This window comes from Calliphora vicina, chromosome 5 (assembly GCF_958450345.1).
Source record: "Calliphora vicina chromosome 5, idCalVici1.1, whole genome shotgun sequence".
Taxonomy (NCBI): domain Eukaryota; kingdom Metazoa; phylum Arthropoda; class Insecta; order Diptera; family Calliphoridae; genus Calliphora; species Calliphora vicina.
The window spans coordinates 21,372,559-21,386,706 of record NC_088784.1 but is presented as its reverse complement, the minus strand read 5'-3'; the positions used below and the strand labels follow the sequence as shown (position 1 = coordinate 21,386,706).

At 30.3% G+C, this 14,148-nt stretch overlaps 3 protein-coding genes across 4 annotated transcripts in view; all 3 read right to left on the bottom strand.

Moving 5' to 3' along the window:
• LOC135961041 (uncharacterized) overlaps nt 1-8,590 on the bottom strand; it is a 34,541-nt gene extending 25,951 nt beyond the window's left edge. Inside the window, exon 1 of one of the 2 annotated variants that reach the window (XM_065512508.1) lies at nt 8,490-8,590. The gene's annotated coding sequence lies outside the window, so the exon portion shown is untranslated. Of the gene's footprint in view, nt 1-5,190; nt 5,294-8,489 lie in introns of those variants that run through there. The other variant, XM_065512509.1, reaches the window with a different exon arrangement.
• A 1,264-nt stretch (nt 8,591-9,854) lies between these two features.
• LOC135960513 (enoyl-CoA hydratase domain-containing protein 3, mitochondrial-like) lies at nt 9,855-11,131 on the bottom strand. The gene is made up of 5 exons (XM_065511818.1): nt 11,024-11,131; nt 10,509-10,963; nt 10,317-10,441; nt 10,097-10,260; nt 9,855-10,040 (listed from the first exon to the last, which is right to left on the bottom strand). The coding sequence occupies exons 1-5, from the start codon at nt 11,051-11,053 to the stop codon at nt 9,951-9,953; spliced, it is 864 nt and encodes a 287-aa protein (XP_065367890.1). The 5' UTR covers nt 11,054-11,131; the 3' UTR covers nt 9,855-9,950.
• A 399-nt stretch (nt 11,132-11,530) lies between these two features.
• LOC135960002 (enoyl-CoA hydratase domain-containing protein 3, mitochondrial-like) lies at nt 11,531-13,964 on the bottom strand. Its single transcript, XM_065511172.1, has 4 exons — nt 13,825-13,964; nt 13,312-13,766; nt 12,157-12,445; nt 11,531-12,091 (listed from the first exon to the last, which is right to left on the bottom strand). The coding sequence occupies exons 1-4, from the start codon at nt 13,855-13,857 to the stop codon at nt 12,002-12,004; spliced, it is 867 nt and encodes a 288-aa protein (XP_065367244.1). The 5' UTR covers nt 13,858-13,964; the 3' UTR covers nt 11,531-12,001.
• Nucleotides 13,965-14,148: the final 184 nt, after the last annotated feature.

The window sequence follows — 14,148 nt, the reverse complement described above, 5'->3', positions numbered from 1 at the left end:
ATGTCAAAATATCTAAATTCGCTATTAACTTGGCCAATAAGCGTTTAATCAAGAAAAGGAGCTCGATCTGTGATCACTCATATTTCTGGCCAAAAATCGATTTTTATATAAAAACTCAAAATATCTAAATTCGCTAATAACTTGGCCAATAAGAGTTTAATCAAAAAAAGAAGCTCGATCTGTGATCACTCATATTTCTTTCCAAAAATCGATTTTTTATATAAAATGTCAAAATATCTAAATTAGCTAATAACTTGGCCAATAAGCGTTTAATCAAGAAAAGGAGCTCGATCTGTGATCACTCATATTTCTGGACAAATATCGATTTTTAATATAAAAATTCAAAATATCTAAATTCGCTAATAACTTGGCCAATAAGCGTTTAATCAAGAAAAGGAGCTCGATCTGTGATCACTCATATTTCAGGCCAAAAATCTATTTTTTTATATAAAAACTCAAAATATCTAAATTCGCTAATAACTTGGCCAATAAGCGTTTAATCATGAAAAGGAGCTCGATCTGTGATCACTCATATTTCTAGCCAAAAATCGATTTTTTTTATAAAAACTCAAAATATCTAAATTCGCTAATAACTTGACCAATAAGCGTTTAATCAAGAAAAGGAGCTCGATCTGTGATCACTCATATTTCTGGCCAAAAATCGATTTTTTTATATAAAAACTCAAAATATCTAAATTCGCTAATAACTTGGCCAATAAGCGTTTAATCAAAAAAAGGAGCTCGATCTGTGATCACTCATATTTCTGGACAAATATCGATTTTTAATATAAAATGTCAAAATATCTAAATTAGCTAATAACTTGGCCAATAAGCGTTTAATCAAGAAAATGAGATCGATCTGTGATCACTCATATTTCTGGCCAAAAATCGATTTTTAATATAAAAATTCAAAATATCTAAATTCGCTAATAACTTGGCCAATAAGCGTTTAATCAAGAAAAGGAGCTCGATCTGTGATCACTCATATTTCAGGCCAAAAATCTATTTTTTTATATAAAAACTCAAAATATCTAAATTCGCTAATAACTTGGCCAATAAGCGTTTAATCATGAAAAGGAGCTCGATCTGTGATCACTCATATTTCTAGCCAAAAATCGATTTTTTTTATAAAAACTCAAAATATCTAAATTCGCTAATAACTTCACCAATAAGCGTTTAATCAAGAAAAGGAGCTCGATCTGTGATCACTCATATTTCTGGCCAAAAATCGATTTTTTTATATAAAAACTCAAAATATCTAAATTCGCTAATAACTTGGCCAATAAGCGTTTAATCAAAAAAAGGAGCTCGATCTGTGATCACTCATATTTCTGGCTAAAAATCGATTTTTTTATATAAAAAGTCAAAATATCTAAATTCGCTATTAACTTGGACAATAAGCGTTTAATCAAAAAAAGGAGCTCGATCTGTGATCACTCATATTTCTGGCCAAAAAACAATTTTTTATATGAAAACTCAAAATATCTAAATTCGCTAATAACTTGGCCAATAAGCGTTTAATTAAAAAAAGGAGCTTGATCTGTGATCACTCATATTTCTGGCCAAAAATCGATTTTTTATATAAAAACTCAAAATACATATATACATTGATTTACATGTATACTGTTGTTGCAAGACTTATGTTTTTGACAACAGACTTAAGTTCTTTGTCTCTCAGTAACGCTTTATGTATATTTTATTCTATGACCATAAGATTCATTGTACATCAAACATAACCCAAACCTATATGAATAAAAATTATCATTCAACAATAAGTTTTTTGTTTTCTTTTTAACTATTTTTACCCATTTCAAATCGCTTCTCACAAATTCACAAATCGAACACAAGCATTTTTTTTTAATTTGGACAGGACAACGTCTGTCGGGTCAGCTAGTAATTAAACAAAAAAATATTCTAAATACTTTGAAGGTCTATTACAAAGAAGTTCTTACAAAAAGTACTTCTGTAAAACAGCGTTAAATTAAAAAATAATACAGAATATTTTTCAATTTCTCTTTTGGAGACCCGCTACACAAAATTATTAAATTAATAATTCAGAACACTTTTCAAGATATTCAAAATATGTAGTTGTCACGAACCGGTTAATTACAAAATATTCTTTTAGGTAAATTATATATACTAGGGTCGCCTGGTGGCCGAAATTCCACCACTTTTAAAATGCTTTTATGGAAAGAGTTTTTAAATATTTTTTAAGTGTGCACATCTAGAGAAAATAACCTTTTAAACCATATATGTATGTTTCGTCAATATTGGTGGACAATAACATACTTAAAAGTGGGCCAGATGTGGCCTTTTTATATATAAGATAAGTCTAGGATCGCCTGGTGGTCAAAATTCGTTCACTAATAACGAAATTATACAGTTACTTTTGAGTATACGTGTATTTAGATGTACATAAACATGTTGTTGTTGTTTTTCAAGCTAATTTAAAACGCTTTTTATCACTTTTATGGAAAGAATTTTTAAAAAAGAATTATATTGTACACATCTAGAGAAAATAACCTTTCATCAATATTGGTGTACAATAACATACTTAAAAGCGTACCACAAAAAAACGTGTGGCCTATTTATATATAAGATTAGAAAATACAGATTTTTTCAAGATATTCGCCTCATAAAGGGTTACAAATTCTGAAAATATATCAGAATGCTTTACAAGAAATTCCCAATAACAATATTTTCAACTTTGATCATTACATGCAAAAAAATATATATTTGTTAAAATTAAAATTCAAATATCTGCCTTTTTTACGAAAATTGAACTTTGACCTCAGTGGGGCAAGACATAGAGTTTAACGATTTTGTTGAAATATTCAGCATGTGAGTTTTAGGGTAAAGCTACGTTTCCGAATACACCGTAATCGGCACCGAAAACGAAATTCCATACATTTGCACCGAAATCAGAAATCGGCAACGAAAATTGGGAACGAAACGGCACCGATCAGTAACGAAAACCCTGTCATTTGAGGCAGGTAAGAAAACAACTTCAAATTTAAAGAAAATCAAAATGAATAAAAAACAAGTAAGAGAGCTATATTCGGCTGTGCCGAATCTTATATACCCTTCACCAAATTATACTTCAAAATTTTAAATATTTTTAGGTAAACAAAATTTAATTTTTTTTGCAGTTGTTTTTTTAATTTTTTGTAAAAAAAAATTTTTCGATTGTTATTTAAAATTTTTTTTTTTAAATTTTAAAATTTTTTTTTTTTTAATTTTAAAAAATTTTTTTTTTTAATTTAAAAAATTTTTTTTTTTAAATTTTAAAAATTTTTTTTTTGTTTTTTCAATTTTTTTTTTAAAAAAAAAAATTCGGGTTCAAAATATTTTTTCCCGATTTTGACCCATTGTAGGTCCAACTTACTTATATACGTCGTTGCAAATGTCTTTAAAATATCTATCATTAGATATCCATATTGTCTATATTAATGTCTTAGTAATCCAGATACAGGTAAAAAATAGGTAAAAAATCGAGGTTGTCTTGGTTTTTTCCTCATATCTCAGCCATTTGTGTACCGATTTTGCTGATTTTAAATAGCAAAATTCTCGAAAGCATGTCTGACAGAATTATTGAAGATTTGGATCCCGAAGATATCTGGGGTCTTCAGAAAACTGATTTCAACAGACAGACAGACGAACAGACAGACAGACAGACAGACAGACAGACAGACAGACAGACAGACAGACAGACAGACAGACAGACAGACAGACAGACAGACAGACAGACAGACAGACAGACGGACATGGCTTAATCGACTCCGCTATCTATAAGGATCCAGAATATATATACTTTATAGGGTCGGAAATGAAAAATGTAGAAATTACAAACGGAATGACAAACTTATATATACCCTTCTCACGAAGGTGAAGGGTATAACAAGTAAGAGAGCTATATTCGGCTGTGCCGAATCTTATATACTCTTCACCAAATTATACTTTAAAATAAATTTGTTTAAATATTTTTAGGTAAACAAAATTTAATTTTTTTAAATTTTTTTTTAAAAAAAGTTTTTTCCAAATTTTTTTTTTTTGAAAAAAAATTTATGACAAAAAACCTTTTTGATGAAAAAAAATTCGGGTTAAAAAATATTTTTCCCGATTTTGACCCATTGTAGGTCCAACTTACTATAGCCTTATCTACATCGTTGCAATGGACTTTGAAATATCTATCATTAGATATCCATATTGTCATATTAATGACTTAGTAATCCAGATATATGTAGATCAAAAATAGGTCAAAAATCGAGGTTGTCCCGGTTTTTTGCTCATATTTCCGTTATTTATGGACCGATTTTGCTGATGTTAAATAGCAAAATTCTCGAAAGTATGTCTGACAGAATTGTTGAAGATTTGGATCCCGGAGATATCTGGGGCCTTCAGAAAATTGATTTCAACAGACAGACAGACAGACGGACATGGCTTAATTGACTCCGCTATCTATAAGGATCCAGAATATATATACTTTATAGGGTCGGAAATGAAAAATGTAGAAATTACAAACGGAATGACAAACTTATATATACCCTTCTCACGAAGCTGAAGGGTATAAAAATAATTTCGTTTCGGTTTTATGCCGCAACACACCCAAATAAAACGAAAACAATTCAGAAACAAGACGGTGACGAACACAAACGTTTTTCTGTTGCAGTTTTCGTTATCGGCGCCGATTACGGTGTATGCCGAAACCCAGCTTAAGTGGTAATTTAATAATTCAATAATTTTAAGAAAAATTTACAATTAAGGTAGAGTGTATAGTACATGACCATACTAGACATTTATTGTATCTGTTTTCTTCAACTTTTCGCAATTTCCATCATGGTGCTTCTTGTCTGTCTGACAAATAATTTTTGTAATGTAAATGCTTGAGGCAAAGCCAAAAGAGTATTGAAAAAATGTATGTCTATCAGTTTCTGTACTGCAAAAGGGAAATAATCTCAAATATTATGACCATAATCTCAAATATATATCTGCTGATGTAGTAAAAATATTTGTTAATTTTTAACCGTAGATATGTACACCTATAGACTTGAAATTAATGTCAAGTTATTAACTTTTAGGTAATTTTATCTGCCGCGTATTTTACACCGTAGATATCTATTTGTTGAAATTACATGTTAAAAACACTTTACAATTATATTTTCACCAAAATAATAACTTATATTTGTTTACCTTACTTTCAATCTGTTATTCTTTGTTTAATATTATTATTACACAGCGATTATTTTCACAATGACAGCACCTCAACAGAGATGTTATATTAAATACATACATAGGTATATATATAGCTAGCGTTGCGAATGTTTATTTATTTTTTCTTCTTTTTTTTTTGCAATACAACAAAATTGACTATGTGGAAAAAACACAGTGCTTATCAAACAAAGGAATATTAATATGGGATTCCCCACTATATCTTTCTGCCAGCACTTGCCAGATGTACATATTTCACAGTACATAGTACCCGTACTCAAAAATTCAATGTATGTATGTTTTTCTGACCAGGGATGGAAATCTTCACCTTAAATGCAAACGGACGTAACTACACAAATATTTAAAAACGAGTTTTTAATTGATTGTGGTTCTTTTTATTAAGCTACATGCTCACACAAAATTTTAGACCCCTGAGGATCATACGGAGTGATTTGTGCACGTAATTTGTGATTAAAAATGTTCAATTACTTGTGATTTGGTGAGCGCACAGCCCCATTAATAAGTAACAAGACGTGGAACACAAACAAATCACCAGTGTGCGGCCAGCTTAAGGTTCCACATTTATAAATTTCATGTTTTTGTTCAAAGATATTTCTAATGAAAAAATAAGCCAAATAAATATTTGCGGTATTAACCGCAAAAATAGAAAAGGTAATCAATAATTTTTAAACAAACTGACAAAATACAATTTGTATAGAAACCTGTTTGTACGAATTACCCACAAAACCTTTAAAGTGACTACACTCCAGATTACTTAGAGACACTTAAGTGACAATTGTCTTTACGCTAGATTACTTGGGATATACAAAGTAACAAATTGCCTTCTCCCTGAACTGCAATGAGCACATACGTGTCAAATGACCAAAATATATAAATTTGAGTCATTCAAGTGATAAGACGTGACAATTACTGCCCTTAGGGCACTACTACACGTTCAATATATATTGACCGCGATCCAGTATCGCGATATTTATTGAACGTGTAGCATGGTTCACGCAAAATTAGGTTATTCTGCGATTTGGATCGCGATTCATCAATACTGCATGCTACACGTTCAATAAATATCGCGATACTGGACCGCGGTCAATATATATTGAACGTGTAGCAGTATTGAACAGTGGGTGATTTAGACCCTACTGTCAAAGACCTCTACTGTCAAAGACCTAACTCAGTTGTCAAAAACCTAAGTAGTGAGAATGTATTAGTAAAAAAAAACTATGTGAAAACAAAAACAACACTATGTGCGATTATTTTGAGTATTTTTTTTTGTTTGAGCTTTTTAACCACATTGCATGTCATTAGTTATATAATTTATCTGATTTTGTAACACGCCATATACCTGTTAATATGAATTTCTGCCACCTAGTGGGTGGTGCATTTAGGAGAATCGCAAATTCACAATCTGTACTTTCCAAAATGAATCTCCAATATTTTTCATATACATATGTATAAGTTTTTCTTTATCTATTCGATATAAAACAAACTTATTCCTATATACTGTGTAGGTTTTACAAATTGTGTTACGACACTTGTTGAACTATAAACCTGTGATAAAAGGTGTCTCCGTTGGCAAATGAAATTTTAAATCTGTACATGTGTTATTGAGGAGGACTATTGTTGTTTGGATTTTGGCTGGAATTTTTTTTTCACCATAATGTCAACGATACAATTTAAACGAATTCGTAAATTTTTCGATTCGACTCTATGTATCCACTATCAAAATGTAGTTTTGGCCTTCTATGCGGACTTGAATAGGTTATCTGAACTTTACAGAATTTGATAAGAGTGATAAATTTCTTAAAACTTTAAATGACTTATGTCGAAATTTATGGTAATATTATTCTGATATAGAGCCACTTATGTACCGATCCTCACTTGTTCATGTCCAATTTCGTCTCGATATTAATTATTATAAGACAATTATGAATATTCGAGTCATTTTCTGATGAGGACCTTGTATGGAAACTAGGAACAAATGTTGCGCTATATTCGCCATATTTTACAGTATAATTTCAGAGTACTTAGAACTAATTTGTGAAAAATTTTATCAGGATTTTCGCATAATCAACATCTTTATGACTTCTAAAATGTATTCCGTTAAAACATTTGTATGGGGTCTATGTGAAATCATGAACCAATATTGTGCATTTTTATTACATTATCAACAGAGTATTTGTAAAAAAAATTTCAGCCAACTAGTTTCTTTCGCTTTGGCCCTATTATGCTTTCAACAGACAGACGGACGAAGCTAGTTCGTCTTAGATTATTATGAGATAATCGAGACATAATCGATATTTTTAGAGCAAAAATGTGTAGTTCACTCTAGTAAATTTATATTAAGTTCAAATATAAATGAAGGACTTCATGTCAAGTGAACCAACTTTTGAAATCGACGTCTTCCGATCGCGATGAAAGGTTAGTCCTATTTAATAGTAATTCAAGATCGGTCAAGAATTCTCCGAGTTAAAGCGGGTCAAAATTTGACATTTTGGCCAAACAAGTTTCTAATCGATTTCAAAAGTTGTTTCCCCCAAATATTAATATACAAACGTTTTTATCTATATTTTTGCAATTATTATTAAGAGTATTCGAATAACGATTATTCTGCGATATAATAAACATCACCATTCTATAATCTGTTTTTATTTATTTTTGCCATTTTGTTAAATTTTAACAAAATTTAATGAACTTCTATGTGGAAACACAATTTTAATTCCTGAATAAGTATGTACCTATATTAGATTATGTGGACCTTCTTCTACAATGTTTACACATTTAATTAATACCTAGGTATGTACATGGCGTTACAGGTTATCAGAACTCGACAAAAATGGCAAACAAACAAGCTTCGTCTTGTTTTGACGCGAGACAAACTCGCTTGTGAACCTATGTAGTTCACTGCCGGAGGAATATCAAACTTAATCAAATATTAGAATATTATAGCGGAACTTATTCCATAGTGGACTTAATACAGAGATTATGAATATTAATAACCAACAAATATGAAAATATAAACTGTTTAGCAATTGCAATAATATCGGTATTTTAATTGAAGTTATGTTGGCAATTACAATAAAAACACATTAACAAAAATCCTTATTATCTCAAATTATAAAATTTAATATAAAATGGCGTTAAATATCCACGTCACCGCCTTTGTTATAATCAAACTTTTATAGTATTTATGTATGTGCACATACAAATTAATTTTATAACAATTAAAAAAAATGTTTCATAATATTAATAAATTAATTACTAACCGGACTTTGCTTGTTTATTTATTTTTCTCCAAAGTATAATTGCTTTTACTAAAGTTTATTTCAGCCGTATGTTGTTTTATGCACTTCGCGTTAACCACTAATAAAGATTTTGTGTTGTTAAAAATAAAAAGCCCAACTAATTGACACTTTTAGGGGAATCACGAATTTACAATTTGGTTTTTCCAACAACCGACAACATATACAAAAACAACGGTATATTGTTTTTGTAAAAGATATTAGCGCTGTCAAAGTCTGTGTGTTTATTTGTTTTTGTTGTTTTTTTGCTACAACAAACACAGGTATATTTGACAATTGATTATCTAAAACAAGTGAAGAAGAAAAACAGCTGGATATGCCAAATCTTTTGTTGCCAACCCTCTGTTTATTATGACCAGTGTTGTTAAGTAAATAAAACTGTTGACAATGTAGTGAATGGTAAATCGATTACGATTATGGTCGAAAATCGATTTTCAGGGACTAAAAACGATTATTTCGTGATGTATTATATACTCCGATATTTTTGCTAAAATCGATTTTTGATAACGATTATCGAAATAGAAATAAAATTCCTGAATTTGTAATATTGTCTACGTTTTTTGTTTTCATTAAAATTTGCAATATATTAATCTTCAGCTGACATCGGAAAATATTCACGGAGGACCTCATTTTTTAATGCGAAATTTTTTCCATAAAATTGTTGTCAAATGTTTGCCGTTACGGTTTATAAAATGAGCACCTCAACATAAAGGAGTTATAATACTCTTCCAAAATATGATTTTAATTCGTAATTATGGCGTATATGGGTCATTTGCTATAGTTCCCAAAAATGCAGGTCGATTATTGGGTTCGATTAATCGACTGTAAAAATCGAAATGAAAATGGCTTATCGAAAATCGATTATTAACTTTTCATACCATTCACTAGTTGACATCATATATTCGGCTGCAGACATTTTAATTTAACTGTGACCGGTTGCTTATGTGATCTCAATTTAAAAATTCGGCTGTACAGAATTCAAATTCTAATAGGTAGAATACACATTTTATTATATATATTTATGTATTTATTGTGGCCCTATGCTCCAACTTGGAACGACGGGAATAAATATATATATATAAGTATATAAAAATATCGTTTTTTTGGTCGGAAAAAGTCGAACGACCAATTAAGTTATCACAAAAGAGTGATAATAGATAAATGTCGATTGTAAAAATATAAAATGCGTCTTTGTCAATAAATCTTGCAATCTCTCTCTTAAATTAGGATTAATACAGAAAATGTCAATATCAACAGTAAATCAATTATGAAAATACAAAATGTTACACGGAGGTTGATTTTTTCCCGTGGTTTTATAACATAAATTCATTAATTTAAAAACTTGTTTATTAAAAATATACATATGTATATACTTTTCATTACATAATGTCTAATAAATGCACATTAAAACTTAAATGCTCTAATCTATTCATGTTTCCATTGGGCTTTGCGTTTTTCCACAAAACTTGTAAGGCCTTCTTGGCAATCTTTTAGTTCAAGATTTTCCAACATTTTCTGCAAATATTTAAACATTACAAATAAATTAAGAAAAACATATTATATGTACGTACCTCAGCTCCTAGTTTATATGCTTGTTCAATGGACAAATTCAATTGTTTGTAATAGAATTCTTTGCCCAAAGCAATAACAGTGCGACTTTTATGTTTAATGGCCTCAGTGACTTTTTGCATTTCGGCTTCTAATTCCGTTTCGGGTACTACACGACTTACAAGGCCTAGAAAATAATACAAAGTAACTACCTATAACCACTTAAAGTTTTTAAAATCATACCGGCTATAAAAGCTTCCTGGGCTGTAATGGGCAAACCGGTCATTAGCATATAGGCTGATTGGGGTCTAGCCATAACGCGCGATATAGCAATGCCGGGTGTAGAGCAAAATACACCAAAATTGGCCCTAAAATAAAAACAAATAATGTATTTAAATAGGTTAAAATTTTTCTATAGAGTTTTTTTTATCATACCCGGGTGTAGAGAAAGTACTCTTTTCCGAGGCTATAATCATATCACAAGAGGCCACCAGTTGGCAACCGGCTGCTGCCGCCAAACCATTAACTTTTGCTACCACAGGTACCGGTGCTTTATATATATTTAAAATTATATCGCTTAGCTTTTGGAATACCTCCTTCTGGCGATTCTGTTCACTGCCGGGTATGAGCTCTTTCAAATTATGGCCAGCCGACCATACCGGTCCTTGGGCGCTCAACACAATACAACGCAATTCTTTATTATGCCAATCTTTTGTGAGGGCCTCCAATATAGAATCCATCATACCCATTGACAGGGAGTTGCGTGTTTTGGGCTCATTTAAACATATCTCTCGTATGCCATTAGATTGTGTAACTTCGGTAAATTTTTGCGAGGCTCTGACGCTGGAAACATGCAAACCAGCTTTACAAACGTTGTGGATAGCATGAGGCTAAATTAGACAACATATTTTATTAACATACATTTCTTTAGAATTTATTTTATATTTTACCTTATTTAAATTAGTTATAACCTTGAACATTATGCTGGTGGAAATTTTGTTAATAATATTATTATTATTGTTGGGTTTTAGCAACAAGTGAATTTATTTATTGACAACAAAAACATCTGATTGCTTTAAGTAAAAAACAATAAATAACATCTCTGTTTTTTTGGTAGATTTACTTTACAACACTGATTTGACCGTTATAAAATTAAAGTGTAATTAACAGCACCATGTCCCCAGATACAATTGTTGAGCAATTAATTAACATGTCCGTCTGAATGTTCAAATCCGTAACCGACTCGGTTTTTCACCAAAAAAAATTTTTTGTCATACATTTTTTCACTAATAAATTAAAAAAAAAATTAAAAAAAATTTGTTTAATTTTTTTTTTTTAATTTTGTTTACCTAAAAATATTTAAAATTTGTATTTTAAAGTATAATTAGGTGAAGGGTATATAAGATTCGGCACAGCCGAAAATAGCTCTCTTGTTTTTTAAATAATTTTTTTCATAATTATGCTTAATAATTTATTTAATTAAAAATATAAATGCAATACAACCATAACCAGTTAAATAAGTAATATATGAATATAAATATAGGTATATGTATTTTAAACAGGTTTTAATTATAATATAAACTCGAATACGTTTAAATTAAAATATATCATTATTTACTTTAATTTTAGGATATGACTTTAAGGTCCATTAACAACAAAAACTTAACATAATATTAGCACTAATTTAGGTCTTAATATTGAACATTTTGACAGAAATATGTCGCATTATTTTTGCTGCCACCAAGTCAAAATTATTTGGGTTTAATTTTTAATTCATAATTTTTAAATTAAGACCTCTAGTTAATGCTAACTTTTAGTTAAATTTTTATGGCTACTAGAGGAGGAGGTAAAAGATTTAAAAAGAGTATGTTTGAGTAAAAGACGTTTATAAATTATAAAGCCTTCATTTGAAATTGTCTTCTTTTTGTTTACAAATGAGACCATACTGGTTTACGTTTTTCCATAAAACCGCGTATACCTTCTTGTGAATCTTTAAGTTGAAGATTTTCAGTCATTTTCTAAACAAATAAATTGCATTAATATCATCTTAATTTCCATTAAATCACAAAAATATGAAACTTACCTTTGTACCTTGCTTGTAGGCCTCTTGCATGGACAACTCCAATTGACTGTAGAAAAACTCTTTACCTAAAGCCAACACCGAACGACTTTTATTTTGTATTGCTGTTACTATTTTGTTCATTTCATTATTTAGCTCATCTTCAGGTACTACACGGTTGGCTAAACCCTGTTTGTAGGCATCTTCGGCAGTTATGGGATGACCAGTCATTAACATGTCTAAACATTTGGAGTGTGACATTATGCGTGACATGGCGACGGCGGGTGTGGAGGCAAATACACCAAAATTAGCACTAAATTAATTAATAATTAAGCAAATATTTATATAAATAAAATAAATAACAAGTAAAAGAGCTATATTCGGATGTGCTAATATAATATGTACTATAATTCAAGATAAAGAATGAAAATAATTTTTGGTGAACATTTTTTTTTGTAAAAAAAATTTTTGAATAAAATTTTTGGTGAAAAAACAATTCTTCGTGAAAAAAAGTTTTGGATTAAAAACAATTTGGTTAAGCAATATTTTTCCCGATTATGTGGATCCGAATTTCTATGGCTTTATTAAATTTGGAAAGGTCTTTCAAATATCTATCATTTAATATCCATATTGGCGATGTTAAAGACTTGGTAATCCTGATAGATATCGTAGATCGAAAAATAGATGAAAAATCGAGGTGGTCTTATATTCTCATGAATTAAGTTTTTGACAACAGATTTAGGTTATTGGCTCTCAGTAACTATCTACTTGTCATCTATGTCAAAAACCTAAAATTAATATCTAATTGGTCACAAACTACACAGATATTCCAGTAATATGACAATAGAAAACAAACTAAATAAAATGTCAAAAAGTTTGTGATTTGGAAAGATGGACAAACCACAATCATTGAAAAATGCAAACCACAATCATTGAAAAATGGTTGTAGAACGTCAAAATAAACATACGGTTCGATATTAATTTTTTGGAAACTGTCATCTGTGTAATTGGTTTTAAACAAATTTCTCAGTATTTTTGTTAACAAAAAAGCTGTGACAATAGGTTGAAATCGGAAAATATTTGGAGTTAAAAGCCGATTATATATTTTTAATGCAATATGCTATTTTCTACGCCGTGTACAGATACATTTCTGAATAGGACAACCCCAGCAGCACTTACCTGGGCGTTATAAATGAACTTTTCGCCGAACACACCACCATATCACAAGAGGCCACCAATTGAACACCGCCCGCAGCCACAATGCCATTAACCTTAGCTATAACGGGCACCGGAGCTTTGCGTATGTTATTTGCAATATCTATGAGTTTTTCAAAAACCGCAGTATGCTGTTGAGCACCACATTCGGGAGCCAATTCCTTTAAATCATGACCGGCCGACCATACGGGACCAGTGGAAGACAAAACTATGCAACGTAAATTGGTATCATGCCATGACTTCGTTAAAGCCGTTAATATCTCATCCATCATCGTTAGTGATAAGGAATTACGTGTTTTGGCATCATTAAGAACAATTTCACGTACACCATTATATTCGTTAATTTGACAGTATTTATTGCTGGCAGTGGACATCACGGAGCACATATTAGCCACAGGCAGTTTGTTAAGGCAATAGGGCTATAAAATATATCAATTAATTTAAACTATAAATTTGATGTCCAATTATTGTACTTACTTTATTTAATAAAAAATTCAAATGACGCAGCATTTCTGTGTTAATTTATGTATATGTTATCACTTAAAATTTTGAGCAATTAATAGCAACAGGTGAATATAAAATAGGTAAATAACAAAAATTAGCCAGCAACAGCTGTAGTAGTTTTCCAAAAGTGTTTATGATTGATAAGATCAATGGCGGCTCTGTATTTACAAAAAGCTAATGAAAATACTTTACAACACTGGAACTTGGAAACTGCAGCCAACTTCAGTATTGTTTACATTATTTTTACAAAAACAAATAGTTATAAAACAGCTGTGTAATAGCTTTTTTTTTGCTGTT

Coding starts and splice junctions, on each gene's coding strand:
- LOC135960002 (XM_065511172.1), bottom strand. CDS start 13,857: ATGCTGCGTCATTTGAATTTTTTATTAAATAAA. Junction 12,446..13,311: donor AGTTCATTTATAACGCCCAG/GTAAGTGCTGCT, acceptor TAATTAATTTAG/TGCTAATTTTGGTGTATTTG. Junction 12,092..12,156: donor CCTACAAGCAAGGTACAAAG/GTAAGTTTCATA, acceptor TTATTTGTTTAG/AAAATGACTGAAAATCTTCA.
- LOC135960513 (XM_065511818.1), bottom strand. CDS start 11,053: ATGTTCAAGGTTATAACTAATTTAAATAAG. Junction 10,442..10,508: donor AGTACTTTCTCTACACCCGG/GTATGATAAAAA, acceptor TTTTTATTTTAG/GGCCAATTTTGGTGTATTTT. Junction 10,041..10,096: donor CATATAAACTAGGAGCTGAG/GTACGTACATAT, acceptor AAATATTTGCAG/AAAATGTTGGAAAATCTTGA.